At 37.1% G+C, this 16,069-nt stretch overlaps 2 protein-coding genes across 5 annotated transcripts in view; one reads left to right on the top strand and one right to left on the bottom strand.

The window, feature by feature from the left end:
• The window catches only part of LOC116172827 (long-chain-fatty-acid--CoA ligase 4), a 103,651-nt gene that overhangs the window by 23,990 nt on the left and 63,592 nt on the right, over nt 1-16,069 (top strand). The window lies entirely within an intron of this gene.
• Nucleotides 741-15,530, bottom strand: LOC116172826 (alsin-like). Of its 3 annotated transcripts, XM_031490112.1 has the most exons (9): nt 14,999-15,524; nt 13,655-14,947; nt 8,270-9,847; nt 7,891-8,222; nt 2,116-2,625; nt 1,706-1,926; nt 1,478-1,660; nt 1,088-1,430; nt 741-1,038 (listed from the first exon to the last, which is right to left on the bottom strand). In XM_031490112.1, the coding sequence occupies exons 2-9, from the start codon at nt 14,862-14,864 to the stop codon at nt 994-996; spliced, it is 4,422 nt and encodes a 1,473-aa protein (XP_031345972.1). In that variant the 5' UTR covers nt 14,865-14,947; nt 14,999-15,524; the 3' UTR covers nt 741-993. The 3 variants fall into 3 exon arrangements, with proteins under 3 accessions (XP_031345972.1, XP_031345970.1, XP_031345971.1); XM_031490110.1 differs by having other exon boundaries at nt 1,478-1,926; nt 14,999-15,530; XM_031490111.1 differs by having other exon boundaries at nt 1,478-1,926; nt 13,655-14,942; nt 15,068-15,530.

Below are 16,069 nucleotides of genomic sequence, written 5' to 3'. Positions count from 1 at the left end.
TAAAGATTATGATTGTGTAGATTTTTATACATTTCTTTTAAGTAAAGAAGCTATTGGAACGACGGATAAATACCGAAGACCTGAAAAGTAAACATTTTATTTTACTAAAAGACCAAATATTTGTTTCATTTAAAAATTATTGTTATTAGTTCTTATAACTTGTATTTTATTTTGTTAAAAAAGTATATGATTGCTTCATTTAAAGAAAAAAATGTAGATAAACCGTTGCTGATTCCTAACAGTTAAACAAATGTTGTTTCATGTTTCATACGCCTTGTTTTATTTAGAAAAATTAATTGGTTGTTTTATTTCTTTAGAAAATATTTTTTATCAAATTCAGGTGATATGTCCGGGTATATAATCCCTAAATCCGGGGTTTTCATGCTTCCTGTCCCAGTTGGTAGAGTTTTGAGATGGCAACCCTATACTTATCATATTATAAGAGATCAGTAGCTGACTTATTTTACTAAAAAGACCGTTATCTCTAGCGGGATCAACATTAATATCCCCCAGCAAAATGAAGTGAACAGTTGATGTAAATAGAGAGTCTAGTACCGCCTGCAACTTGCTGCAAAATTTGTCAAACTCCCCGCATGGTGAGCGATAAGATGTAAGAATTACTATCTTAAGATAATTATGTTTACTCTTTGTGTTCCAGGCTGTGCCACAGATTTCAAAGGTTTTTTGTTATGGATTTTGGGTTGTAAAACAAAATACTAGAGATAATAATAAAATGTGCATTAGGTAACTATAACTTTATTTAAACTTTGCCATAAAATTAACAATAAAATAAAGTAACTACACAGGAATGTTGAAAATCACAAAATTTGATATGCCGTTTTCATCGTCCAATATGAACGGAGATACGAAAAAAAAAAACTGAATACTGATGCTTCGTTTCGCCAGTCTTACAAAAATATCTACTTACAATTACGACTTCATCTCTTTAACTAAAATTGGTAAACTACACCTAAAATTCGCAATACGGACTTATTAACTAATAGAGGTTTTCTCTTGCAATATTTGCTGATAGCACGCCTGAAATTGATAATGTAGTATAAGTGCGCGAGCGAGTGGGCGGAGTTACCTTTAAAGTTGTGAACATTATGCCGAGTTCTCCGTTTTCTAAGCTCGGTATCATGAAGTCTTCGATGAAATGTATCTCCGATCCCAACTGCAGAATTCTAGATCTTACGACAACGTATAGGAACACGGGGAAGAGGTCGTCCATGCTCCACTTGTAATCGTGTCCGATTTGATCCTGTACGACTAGTGTCATTTTCTCAAAGGTCTGGCGAATTATGAGTAATTTTTCGATAGGCGAAAATGTCGTCTTGAGAAGTTGCAGGGTTTCAATGGCGTCTAGAAAGGTTTGCTCTTTCACGGGCGACGACAATAAACCGTCCGGGGCGTGGTTGTTTAGAAATTTTCTAAATTACTATTTTTTTTAATATCGTCCGTTAAGTTTGATACTTACTGATCGACAGATAAAAAGGACATCAGTGTATAATCCGAGTGTTTGTTCCACTCGGTCAGTCTTTTCCAGTATTGCAAGTCTTGCAATTTATTGTGTAAAGTGTATAAAATAAACAGTGGTTGGTGAACTTTGGGTAGAATTAATGGATACAACAGATTTTGGTAACCGACTATCTCACTGGAACTAATTCGATCATAAGTAATTAAAGGTGTATGTAGTGGTTTATACCTATCCTCAGTGTCTTCCGGTGGAGTGTCTCTCTCATGTGACGGTAATGCAGGAAACAGTAGTTTTACAATGTCGTATATTCGTTTAGTAATCGAGTGGAGTTCTTCAACGGCATGTGTAAGTAATAGGGGATGGGCGTGTAAACCCCCGTAAGTTGTTGTGTAAGCCACCGTCACATCGAGCAGCAATGATCCTAAAGGGTGGTGGGGGCTTTCAAAAGCCTTAAAATAAAAAATCTTAATATACACAACTTCACATTATTTAAAAATTTAAAAAGCAGTATGCGAGTAACTGGGCGCAAGCCTGTTGGGGGCCCAGAACAAGAGAGGGAAAATAAATAAATTTAAAAAAAATTATGGTTGCCTATGATCCACAGACTCACGACTAAACAAATAATTGTGTGAACTCACCTTAACCAAATACTGCTTAACATCCATATAATTGGCAACATCCATACTATTTCTTCCAAATGTAGGTATCGTATCCAGCTGATTTAACGAATTCTCTAAACTCCGCTCGCTTTTCCTCTTCTTCAAACTTCCCTGATGCGAGTTTGATATTAAAACCGCAATGTTCTGCCACAGTTTTTGCGTGTCGGGCAACTTATTCACTTTGCTGTTATTCTCGTACACTCCCAACATTTGATAGCACTGTCGAAACAGGGCCTTCCACTTTTGCGTTACGGGAGTGCAAAGCTTTCCGAAAGAGTTTGGTTTCACGGGTAAGTCGGCGGACGGAAGTGTAGTTAAATTCAAGGTACCGTTGGAAATTTTTATTCCGTCCGATAGAGAACCGTTCAAGTGACCTTCGATTGTATGTCCAGAATTTAACGTTAAAACTCCTTTACCGTTAATGTTATCGATTCCTTTGAATTCGCCTTCATAATGCGTACCATCTTCCAAAATCATTAAACCGTGTCCCTAAACATGAGCTCAAGTAAATTCAACCCTCTTACTATTGTATTTAAAAGATTACAGCAGCACCATGGGATAGGGAAATCAGATTTTTGAGTATAGTTATTTTCAACACCTATAATTTTCTTTACAAAATACAAAAAAGCGATTGAACCTACTACAGCTAAATTCATTTCATTGATAATAATTAAAAGATGAACTCCAAAAGAAAGTACATGTCTGTAGACATTCCAGAACATACAAAAATCGTTGCAACCAAAATGGAATGGTTTATGAGTAAACACTAAAGTAATATGGTTCATGTACAATGAGCACCTGCAACAATATATGTACAACTCGTATGTACCTATGTACGTACGTTGGTAAATATTTTTTGTCGGCAAAACAGTTACCTACTTTGATTTTGCAAATGCAGATTAGGCATAAACGATGTAAAACTGTCAAAAACTTTTTTTTTGCTATGAGTTTTTAGCGCCGTGCCGTCAGTCTATTTTTTTTAAATAGCAATAACGCAAAATTTTGATTAAATTATTCGCAAGACTTTCTTTTTCTGTGTACAACCTACACAAATTATGCTAGGTTTTCTCACAAATAAACTTTTTTTTTTCAAATACATAGTAGCCGCTAAATTTTTTATTTAGTTATTTGAAAGAGATTATTTTTCTTGGTTTAACCTCCAAAAATTTGGTTTTATTACAAAAAAAAATTAAATTCTTTAAAATACAGCAGCTTAGTACGCGGTTATTAATACTTAGGATTTGAAAAGAATATTTAAAATTCATTGTCAGGGCATATTGAAGGACTCTTCAGGCTACAACCTAAAAATATTTTCAACGAAATTGCAATTTTTATACAGGGTGATTTAGATCAAAGTCGCACTTCTTTAAATATAACCCCCTGTATATAACTGCATATTTCGATTTCTTGGTCAATTTTAGGATAGGATAAAATATATTACCTAAAATTTTTTATAATTTGTGCTTATAACTTTTAAAGGCCTACTAATTACTGAGAGGCTTTGAAAATCGAAAAACCTTCTGTATTATTAGAAATTGCTGAATTGCACAAATAATATGTAGAAGGTAAATACGGCGTGCTTATATCGTTAGAAAGGTAATCAAATCCTACATTTGATGCAATAAACAACTTGGTAGTTCCATTAAAAAAAATCAAGTTACCTTTGATTGAAATTTTGGAAATTGACGTAGTGATTTCTTTTAGCACAAAAAAAGTTTAACTTTGACCGTTCGGCGTATGTAGGTACTCGTGATAATTAGTAATATACTGCAGAGTCACAGCCTTCTAAGATTTATGGAAACTTCGTTATTCAACTTTTACTGGACATCTATTTTTTGAAAAAATGACGCTAAACTAGATATCATGTGTAATACATAAAGTCACACTAAAATTGACCCAGTAATCGAAATATGCAATAATATAGGGGGTTTCTATTTAAAAAAATACAACTTTGATATACTTGTATAATGCAGTGCTGATCATGATGGAGTAAATATTATAAAAATTTGCTGTGGCTAGCACAGATACCACCCGTATACCTGCGCATGCGCGATTCTGCCCTTTTAGGCCTATGAATATGTGTGCTAGATTTGGTTCCAATCGGTTTAGCCGTTTTGCCGGAAATGAGAGTACAGACAGACCAAAAGACAGACCGACATCATCAAGATTTTGTTTGATTCGGATTCCTGGTGCCTCAAAACATGTATTCCCGTCAAAAAAGGGAGGGTTCATTTTTTACCCCACTGCAATACCTCCCTTACTAACGCGCGGGTGGTAAAATTAAGTTAAAATAAACAAAAAAATAACGACTGAAGTTTTCGAGTGGTTATAGAAAGCTGTTCTGTAAGAATTTGACACCTGGTTTAAATTTCATTTGACGATGCCTTGAATGAACGTATAAACAGGGTGTTTTTTTGGGAGCTTTAGTTAAACGTTTCTGGGAAAGTAAAATAGGTAGGTTTTTGAAAATTTGTACTTAGGAGTAAAATTCGATTGTTATAAAATGATCGCCGACTACTAAAAAGAAAATCCGAAAAAAATAGTGTCAATTCAATAAAATGGGAATAAGTCAGAAACTGTTAAAGATAGCTATAGGAACATGTAATATCAAAAGATGCCAATTTCGACTCTCTATCTCATGCAATAGTAAGAACAGGGTCATTCCATTTTAAAAAACGGAGTTTATAGACTTTAAAGTTTCCTAAATTTGGATCTCCATAGGTGCGGTTGTACGCAACTTAACTTTTTTTTAAGTACACTAAAAGAAAGCCCTATTCATTCTCTATGCACTGATAAAAATGGGTTGCCATGATTACAACCGTTTTCAAGTAATCAATTAATCAAGGTACCGTCTGCATCCGCCATTTTTTTTTCTTAAAGTCAAAATAACTTAAAACCATAAATGGCAGATATCGACATATGGGTATCAATGGAATTGAAATTTCACGTAGAATCCAAAAATGCAATAAAAAATAGGGGTTGCCATTTAAAATAACGAAGTTACTATCTACTTCCGGTGTTTCCGGAAGTGCGGCCATTTTGAAAATATTTTACATCGATTCGGCCTTCAGAGTAACTCCTAAGTACAAATTTTCAAAAACCTACCTATTTTACTTTCCCAGAAACGTTTAACTAAAGCTCCCAAAAAAACACCCTGTAGAGAGGGATAATAAATAAATAAGTAAATAAAACTGTCTATTCATAGTAGTTCATAACAAAATTTTAATTTTCAGGCTAAAACTGAAACTACCATTCTATAGAAAAAAAATTCTGTAACTGTTCTTGGATTTTATTAATTTAAATTAAAGTAGAGAGAATGGCACATGGCACACAAATATACAATACAAAGACCCGTTGTTTTAATTACGAGGAGAAAATTCATATTACATTGCGTTTCAGCACCATCAATAGTAAAAACCTTCTATGCCAACGTTATACAGATTCCTGTTGTTGCGTCCCCAAACTAGAATAAAATATCCTTTCGTTTTTCCTTTAATGAAAATACCCTGTACATAACCGTTTTGCCTTGCCTGTATATATTCCTATTTGTTACGTGTGCGCGCATGAGCCGCAGAAGCGCAATATGTGTACTCGTCGCGCAGAATTCGTCGGATTCTTCGCTTAGAAGCCATCGACTCAACTACGTTGAGAAGTCGCCGTTAACCAATGGCCGATTAGCCTTCGTCGTTCGCATATAGATCTCGATCGATCCCCAACGGGTCAAGATGTCGCCGTGCAGTTCGCAACATCGTTATTAACAAGCAGAACGTCAAAGCACCGCACATCAATTAGAAGATTTCGTTGTAACAAAATCGACACAATCGACAACTTCGTAGAATAGAGCAATCTTCGCCATTGCAACATCGCCTTCGTTGTTAATGGACTTCGAAACAACACGTAAGTTCCTTTGTTTACATTATCCCTTCGTAACTTTACCATATTCTAGTAGCCGTCGTGCCTACGTCAACCATATTCAATAGAAATTCATTTACTTTGTATTTTTTGATAATAAACACGTTTATTTATGTGTCTATATTCTTTCATTCCCAGCATAAACAAGGCCTTGGAAGTAATTCATAATTACAGTCCACTTACAATCAAATTCTTTGTTATCGAAGCCCCCTTGTACGGTACACCTGTTGATTATTTTAAGCTGAGACGCAAACTAAACCTTTCCATTTAATAAAATTCAAATTCATATAGGTACGATAGCAGCTGGAGCGTTTGTTATGTTTCCACAATTGCGTATCCCATAATCCATCTGTAGTACCTATATTTAAATCTGTGCCCTTACCATAATAATCAAAATGATTGGCATAGATTTTGTAAAATGCAATATTCTCGTAATATGCAACCCTACCATTAACAAAATAAAAAACACTTGAAATTCATAGTCGTTATAAAAATTGTTAAGATATTTATCTTGTTCTAACTCAAAATCAAACTCAAAAATGGACTTGTTGCATTTTGAAAAGAAGCTCCTCATATTATGCATTAATTTGAAGGTCAAAAATAGCAAGCTTGGATTCTGTCGTCGCAGTCATATGTTCTAAACGTCACTTTATATCGTGCGCCGCATCCCATCTCTATATATAAAAATGAACCCCGGTTTCTTCTGGTCACGCAATAACTTTAGAACGACTTTACCGATTTCATTCATCTTTTTCTTTAAAGTTTTCTAATACTGTGTAGAAGGTTCTTACGGCAAGAAGGGGGGGGGGGCTGGGGGTTAAGGGGGGTTGTCACGCATAACGCCAATCTGGTTCCCCCTCGATACCCCCGAAACGGTTTTGCGCTATTTTCAATATTTTTTTAGTTTGGAAAATATGGCCAACTGCAAGTTTTAAAATTGACATCCCGTATGTGTAAATTTACAGTTACATCTGTAAATCAATAAAAAATACTCGTACATTGTAATACATAAAATACTCGGTTCTATGTCACCGTACTCAAACTTAATTGATGTAGCATTAGCTCAATAAAATAAGAAGTAGCGTAGTCGCTGGAATTTTCTAGTTACATCCAGGGGCGGACTGGATACTTATGGGCCAGGTGGAATTGCATAGATTACGAGGCATTAAAGTATTAGTGTAATGAAGAGGGGGGAGGGGGGGGGGAGCTCTGCAATGCACCCCAAAAACATTTTTTGCTTCATTTTAAAGTATTCCTTTCTCGAAAATCAATTAGAATACAGTTTTTTTTAATTGCAGCTTACAACGGCCATTATGACCTTGAAGAAAACCTTCAAATAGGGTGTAACCAGGGGCGGACTGCCCCCCCCCCCCGGACCAGTCCACCCCTGGTTACACCCTACTTGAAGGTTTTCTTCAAGGTTTTGGCGCGCATTCGTGATGACGTCTACCAAGAACAAGTCCATACTAAACCCGCCGCGGAAAAGAGGCGCACCCCTGGTCCAAATTGCCAGATCAGAGACGATGTGCTTGTAAAAACGCATACACTCGATAAGACGTACGCTACAAAGTTTGCCACCATATGAGACAAGCTGTATGTGATTTTGAAACGAGTATCCCCTTCCAAGTTTCAAATAGCATCAATTAGCAAGCGGTGTCGCTCAAAGAAGCTAGAGGATGAAATCCGCTTAAAACTGTGTACGTGAAATTGGGCAGGCACACCAACCACCATCTTGAGCATTAATTTGACACTCCTATAATTAAAGTATAGGCTCCCAAGCGCAACAATTCATTATGTGGCACTACTGTAACCTTTTAAATACAATGGTATTATCTTACATACTGTAAACACATCCTGACTAAATGTTCCTTCGTAATAGATCCCTTCAGATGTAACAATTAACCCATTTCCGTGTTTTTTATTATCTGACCATGTACCCAGATATTTCTCGCCCGACACGATATCGTCCATCACACCATATCCACTCTTGGACCCCATCACCCAGTCGCCGATATAAATTGAAGCCGCGGACGCTATAAAACTGCCATGTTTTAATGAGCCATGACCGTGCGGTAGCCCATCCTTGAAACACCCCTTATACACGTCACCATTCGTATACTTCAGGATACCGAAACCATTTTGTTGATTGTCTTTCCAAAGACCTTCGTAAACACCTAGAAATTTGAATGTCAACTCAAATTGGCGGGCAGCCAAAACGTACCGACAGACGGAAATTCCATACGTCCAAAACCGTGAATCTGATTATTATTAAACTGCCCTTTGTAAACCCTACCGTCGGTCCATTGCAATTGTCCCGATCCGTGTATCTTTCCATTTGACCACCTTCCGACATACTTCGCGTCCTTGTAAAAACCCGCCTTGTAAAACGTGTGCTCGGCCGTTCGTATGATGGGCAACTGAATTATGTTTGAAACTTTGAGCGCTGCTCGAATCGCACCCGTTAACGCTTGCAGCCATTCGGCCTTCTGCTCCGGTTCTGAAGCATATAAAATCAAGGTGTCCTCGGGCAGCTTTAAACATATTTGATTCTGACTATAATTCTCCTCCGTGGGCGGATCTATCCAGACGGTCTTCAGGTTGTGAACGTGAGGCGTCGAGCCGTTAACGTGCACCAAAACATCGGTCAGCAATATAAACCAATGGGAGGAGAAACGTCCGGCGTTCTGCAACTGAATTGGATGTTTGTGACTTTCGCGAACGAGCCTTCTTGCGGACGTACGGAATTGATCGATTGTCTTACCGGAATTGCACCAGAAGTCTTTCGTTTTTTCCGCTTCGCGCTGCTTATGTTCCTGTTCTTCGACAATAACGGTCCATTTATTGTGAAGGTCGAAAAGGGGAGATTCTCTTTTTAAGCCGACGATCAGTTCGAGAATTAAGGAGGGATATGTATTCAGTCTTTGAAGTGGTAGCATCAGCGCGCATTTTACCATTTCCTCGACGTTCGCTTTTTCTTTCTTCGCGCGCAATTTTGCTCTGTACAAGTTCGGAGAGATATCAATTAGTTTCGAAATTTGCGTCAATGCACCTATGCTAAGCGCATCGTTTATAGCACCCAAGTACTTTTTGTAAATGTACATATGCTCTTCTGCATATCTAATCATGATAATATCCATGTCGGCGATTTTTCCGTTACTAAAATCTAATAAAGATTGCACATTAGCTGCTGTGAAGTGTAGAATTTCTGTGTACGATTCTGTCAGTTGCTCGTATACTAAACTATCTGCGCTGGTGCCAGTTTTCTTGACGATTGTCTTAATTAAATTCGCGTGCACAAGAATAATATCATCCAAAAACTCCTGTTCGGATTGTATAAAGTCTCGAATATAATTGCAACATCCCCCGTTTTTGTTTAGTAAAAAATATTGCGCGGATACGAGCAGTTCGCCCCTTACATTTAAGTTTTGATTGTTTATTTGTATATCACTATCAGTCGTACTACTAACATATAAACTGGTAACATGCCTATGATCGTCCTTGTGTTGTCTCCCGATGTATTTCAAACTTATTTGACTAGAAAGTATTGCTGTCTGGAACAGTCCGCACGCGACGTCTCTGAATCGCTCCTCGGGATTCGTCGCGAACAATCTCGGAGAACTTTGGTCTACGGACGAATCTATCGTCACTTGATTGTAATCATTTCGACCCCACAAGTAAATGCGGCCGTCGAGTGTTAAGGCGCCCGCGTGACTTCCTTGAACCGATACCTTTCTCACGCCTATGTTCGATAATTTCGTTATTATTATGGGCCGCTCACGCTTTATACCATCTCCAATTCCTGAAATGACGACCTAATAAGAGAAATTTTCACGTCACGCGTTGAGTTACCAACATTGGTAAATTTGTTAGTAAATCAGAGCTACAGTTTATAACGTTTATAACAGTACGAGATTCCGCCGCTTAACTCTGCACATATCTGTTTTTGATCAAACTTAATTTTTATGAATGACTCGGATGGGACATATACTCGGTTTCTGCGGCTGCGCCGCCTCACCTCACGCCGCCCGAACTTCATACCGATTTATTTATACAGGGTCTTTCTTGACGAGCGTCAGTTAGAAAGATATGGAAAACCTTTGAAAATGAAAATAAACTGATAAGTTCTTTAAGGGTTTTGGCACATGATGAATTGAACTAAAATATTTTCAAGATGGCGCCACTTCCGGAAATACCGGAAGTAGCCATCAACTTTGGTATTATAAATAGGAACCCCCTATTTTTTCTACAGTTTCGGTTTTTACGTCGAATTTGGAGTACAAGTTGACCCTTTGCTCCAAGGGCTTCGCCGATATTCAAGTTTTATGTCAAAAATTGAATTCGCAGGGGTAATTTTAAAAATTTATTATTCGAAAACGGTGAGAGATATTGCAACACAGTTTTCACTGATTTATTAAAGAAAGATCGAATTTTCTTATGGTATGCGTAACAGTCTAAAAAAGTGAGACTACGTCACTTTTTCAAAGCTCTCAACTTTTAAACTTTTAAATATCCGTAACTTCATTTTTTCAAATGGCACCCCCTATTTTGTTCTTCCCCTTTGTTGTCCTTTTTCCCAGACGTTTAATTTGATACAAAATGTCAAAAGCTGCTTCAAACGGTTTCCGAGATATTCCATGTTTTAGTGATTTCTTGTGGCAAACTGATAAAAAAATTAAGTCGCTTGATGTTATTCTTTTGTTTTTATTATGATAATGTTTAAACGTCAAATTTTCGCTGCTTGAACTTATACTTCTCGTCAATAATGGCTCGTTTGGGTTACACTAATGAAGATTTTTTGAATTTAATATTAATACACGGTGAATGTAATCGAATAGCTGCCAGGACTTGTCGTCTTTTTTCCGAAAGATACCCTGACAAGGCGCAACCCACAGAGGCTACAATTCGCAAATTACTACAAAATTTCAGGAATAACGGTATCTTTCAAACAAAAATACAAAAAAGGAAGCCTGTGGTAGACTCTGAAGAACAAGAAATAACTGTACTGGCGTATTTTGCTGCAAATCCAACTGCATCGCTCAATGATACCTATCCAACGAGAAATTGAGAAGTATAAGTTCAAGCAGCGAAAATTTGACGTTGAAACATTATCATAATAAAAACAAAAGAATAACATCAAGCGACTTAATTTATTTATCAACTTTCCACAAGAAGTAACTAAAACATGGAATATCTCGGAAACCGTTTGGAGCAGCTTTTGACATTTTGCATCAAATTAAAGGTCTGGGAAAAAGGAAAACAAGGGTGAAGAACAAAATGGGGGGGTGCCATTTGAAAAAAATGGAGTTACGGATATTTAAAAGTTTAAAAGTTGAGAGCATTGAAAAAGTGACGTAGTCTCACTTTTTTAGACTCTTACACATACCCTAAGAAAATTCGATCTTTCCTTGAAAACTATTTTGCAATATCTCTCACCGTTTTCGAATAATAAATTTTTAAAGTTATCCCTGCAAATTCAATTTTTGACACAAAAACTTGAATATCGGCGAAGCCCTTGGAGCAAAGGGTCAACTATGGGGTATCGTTGTACTCCAAATTCGACGTAGAATCCGAAAATGTAGAAAAAATAGGGGGTCCCTATTTAAAATAACAAAGTTGATGGCTACTTCCGGTATTTCCGGAAGTGGCGCCATCTTGAAAATATTTTAGTTCAATTCATCATGTGCCAAAACCCTTAAAGAACTTATCAGTTTATTTTCATTTTCAAAGGTTTTCCATATCTTTCTAACTGACGCTCGTCAAGAATGACCCTGTATAGAAACCTTTGCGGGCATGCGTCCAACCATTTCCCAAAGTTTCATCGCAATCGGATAAATAGTTTAGACAGGCATACAAATATTCATTTTTTGTTCAATACTGCTACTTCGGGAGCTATAAGAGCTACGAGGACTATTAAATGAGCAAACAATTTCTATTTTAATGAGCACGAAAAAAATGTTTTTCAACCAGTGGTTCACGAACTGTCAATACCAACTTTGTTATTTTAAATAAAACTATACCTTTTTTATATCCATATTCGATAGAAAATTTTATTCTGAATTCGGTGATACATATATTTGTATACCCTTAGATAACAATTTTTATGAGAGAAATACAGGTTTAGATTTGTGTATCAGTTTTATTTTAGAATCGCTGTACAAATGAATGTGGAAAACACTTACTTTGAAACAAAAACACAACAAATACTGCTCAAATTGTTCTCTATTTTCGTTAATACACAACTGTATTCTTCGCAATAAATTACTTCTTATTGATCTTAACGTCTGGCCATCAATATTATTTAAAACATTTTCTATGCTGTTTTTTAGATGCTGTAAATATGGATCATAATCCATGAATCCATAATTTCAAACAGTTCCAAGATTGGGCTACTAGTTCAAAAGTTACAGCCCTTTGATTTTTCTTTCGAAATTGGTTTCTAGTGTATAACTTTTGATTGAGAAGTCTGATCGAAAAAGTACGAATTGTTTTGGATTCTACGCACCAAAATTAATAAGAAAAAGTGTTTTCCCGTGAAATTTTGGTGCAGTCGATTTTTGGAAAAAAGGAAGGTTGGGCTACTAGTTCAAAAGTTACAGCCCTTTGATTTTTCTTTCGAAATTGGTTTCTAGTGTATAACTTTTGATTGAGAAGTCTGATCGAAAAAGTATGAATTGTTTTGGATTTTACGCCCCAAAATTAATAAAAAAAGTGTTTTCCCGAGAAATTTTGGTGCAGTTGATTTTTGGAAAAAAGGAAGGTTATACACTGCCTTTTTTTGCCCAGAAAAAAAAATTCTCAGATCGTCCCGGAAAAAAATTTTTCTTATAGAACGTGGCCTGTAGAATCCATAATTTCAAACAGTTCCAAGATTGGGCTACTAGTTCCAAAGTTACAGCCCTTCGAAATTGGGTTTTAGTCTATAACTTTTGATTGAGAAGTCTGATCGAAAATGTACGAATTGTTATGTATTTTATGCCCCAAAATTAATAAGAAAAAGTGTTTTCCCGAGAAATTTTGGTGCAGTCGATTTTTGCCTTTTTATTGCCCCGAAAAAAAATTGTCTCAGATCGTCCCGGAAAAATAGGGTTTGCTATTTAGTTTTGTCTCACCCCATTGTCCCTGGCCGCAAATTTTGCAGCATGAAACACATAAACAAGTGTTTAGGGTTGTTTATTATTATTATATTCAGTCATTTGATAAAATTAAACCTTGTACTACCATATAGAAATGAATGGCAGTTGAGCAATAAAAGTGAACAAAAAATGATGATTTCTGTACTTCCACTTTTAAGGTGAAAGTTGGATTACCTCTACTTACTATCATTAACCAGAACAGAAGCAGAACAGCATACTTGTTTGTTATCTTGTATTATTACGAAATAAAATATTGCCACTGACCCAATACCTACCTACCACAGACCAAAAACAAACAACAAAGATATCAAGCAAAAAATAGTTTTAATTAAGGGCACACGATAACTTTTGCTAGGAGGTCATCCGCAAAACAGCAGACTAGTCTGATTAAAAGCACTCAGATACAAATTCTAAGGTCGTGTTGCCAAAAATAAGATAACTTTCACGGACAAATTGTAAATAAAAATACGAACCCAGCTGTCCATAAGTAACATTCCCCCAGGTCCACACTTCGCAATTCAGCAAATTCATTCCCGTCCGAAGAATTGTGCTGCACCTCTCCTGTATACCCTGATCGGAATTGTCCCGTTCGGAGGTAGCCTGACTGAGTGACCACATGAACTCATCTTTGGAAGTAATTCTGGGCAACGAAACATCCTCCGTCATCTCCAATACATCACAGTTGTCCGAGCTACCGCTAACGTGTCGGGAGAGCGTTGCGACTTTATCGCCGACAGTCTTGACACCTTCAAAAACAAAACTGGCCATATTCGTAACGTTCTCCTTTATTATTCGAGTCGGTTTCTCAGTACATTCGGCGAGGTACTCCTCGCCGGCGGACGACATCCACGAAAACTGACGAGTTAGAAACTCCCTCGCGGCCTCCGTATTACGAAAGATTATATTCTTCGCGACCCGCTCATTACAATCGCTCGATTCGGAACTTTGCTCTAAGTTGGAGCGTCCCAACGACGCAGTACTTACGCTATTCCTACTGCTAGTAGAAGAGCTATCTAAATGCTCCAGCTTGCTTAGATCGTTAGGTACAAAATTGCAATGAGGACAAGAGGGAGCGAATACGTCCTCTTCGCCTTCGTCGCTGTCCGTATCCTCGCTCCTAACTTGCTTGCTAGCGACGACAATAGCAAAATCACTGCCGACATTAACGCAGTGAGTAAATCTGCTATCAAAAAAGGCAATTCTCTTTGGATTTGTACTGTTGATACCTACTTGCGTCATACTCCCCGAGCCCCAAAGCTGCCCATTATTCGTGACAAACAAGTTGCCGAACGAGCCTATCGCTAACGATTCCACTTTCATTTTAAATTTAATCGCGCAATGCCCGTGACTGCAAACCTTCGAGTCGTTTATCAACAAAATTTCGTGTAGCAATTGTAAATCGCTGCTATATTTGAAGACGGAACCTTCTAAATCTATTACGTATAAATATCTCTGGCAGGAATCGATATCTTTAAATTGGACATCTTGGTGAAGCTGCAAGTGTAGTTGTCGTTCGCCTTCATTGACGACCCCATGGTAGAGGCGATGCGTTGCCGTCAGCAGATACAGGTGATTCTCGATGGTCGCAATTTTAAGTATGCTCTCGTTAATCTCACTTATTATGTTGATTTGTTCGGTTCTGTTCCATAATGATACATTCATTCCTTTAAAATCTTGCGCCATAAAAACCTCTTTCACTTTGTAGCTTCCGTTAACAATGAGAGCATTGTAGTAGTTGCCACTGCTGAAGCGCCAATCATACTGAACTGAAAAGAAAAATATTTATTTAAAGTGCCTTATCAGACAGATAAGCTTACACAAAAAGTTGAATCACACTTATCCTAAGCCAGTGGCGGTTATCTCTCGTGATGATGCAAGCTAATTACCAGTAATTAGAATTAATCATTATTTGCCCTTTTTAGTGGTGTTTCACTTGCAGTGTTCCGCGTAAATTGATTTTCATTGCTTTGGACCCAGATGCTGTCACGATTCTCACGAAGGCCCAACACACTGATCATCTGACAGCATTTGTCAAAGAACACCTGGTCTTTTTGACGTTTACGAAGGTCTTTAATTAATTAGTTCTGGTTCAATCGCAGGGTGCTATATTTCGACTATATAGGGAGGTCCGTTAATTGTAGTTTGTTTGTTCCATGTACTTAAACACCGGAATCGCCTCACAATCTCAGAAAACCTATCAATTTTGTAAAATTTTCAAATTGTTGCCTCCATTATTGTACCTATGGGCACTTTCCTTTCAATACTGAAGCTGATTCTTCGATTTGTCAACACCTTCTTTCCAATTCTCTTCAGTTTATTAGTGTAACGTACATTTAATTATGTGCTTTATTTATTACAACTAATTAACAATAAATTTATAACAGTCTTAAAATGAATTGATTTATATCAGTGAAAATATTATTTATCACCCACAAATAAACCATTCATAACAGCGCGAACTATTTGTTACTTTGGCGTTGAAAATAGAACTGTCCTGAATCCTGAATCCCCCTCTTTCTCCATAGTTCTCGACGTTTCCAAACACTTCCATGTTTTTCTATAGATTTATAGTGCGTTCAATCCCGACACCATTGTGCATTTGTCATAGAACTTCAGACTTCTTGCTATCAGGGATCACTAGCTGTACGCTGGTGGTCGTGACATTATTATTTTCTAGAACACTCTTAAAAAGACTATCTTCTAACCGTAACCAAGTCCCACTACGACCAATAATTAGCTCCGAAGCATCTGCTAAATGCTCTCGATAATATTATAGGTGCAGCTTTCCACAGCAGCTGAAGGTTTATTTCCATTCGCAGACCTTTCTAGACTCGTTTAACTCCGGTAAAAAACTGATTCTGTATTAGTACCTACCATACTAGTACTTT

Source organism: Photinus pyralis, unplaced genomic scaffold, assembly GCF_008802855.1.
Source record: "Photinus pyralis isolate 1611_PpyrPB1 unplaced genomic scaffold, Ppyr1.3 Ppyr1.4_LG5, whole genome shotgun sequence".
NCBI lineage: Eukaryota > Metazoa > Arthropoda > Insecta > Coleoptera > Lampyridae > Photinus > Photinus pyralis.
Note: the sequence above shows the minus strand (reverse complement) of the source record. Positions and strands in the feature narration are given on the sequence as shown.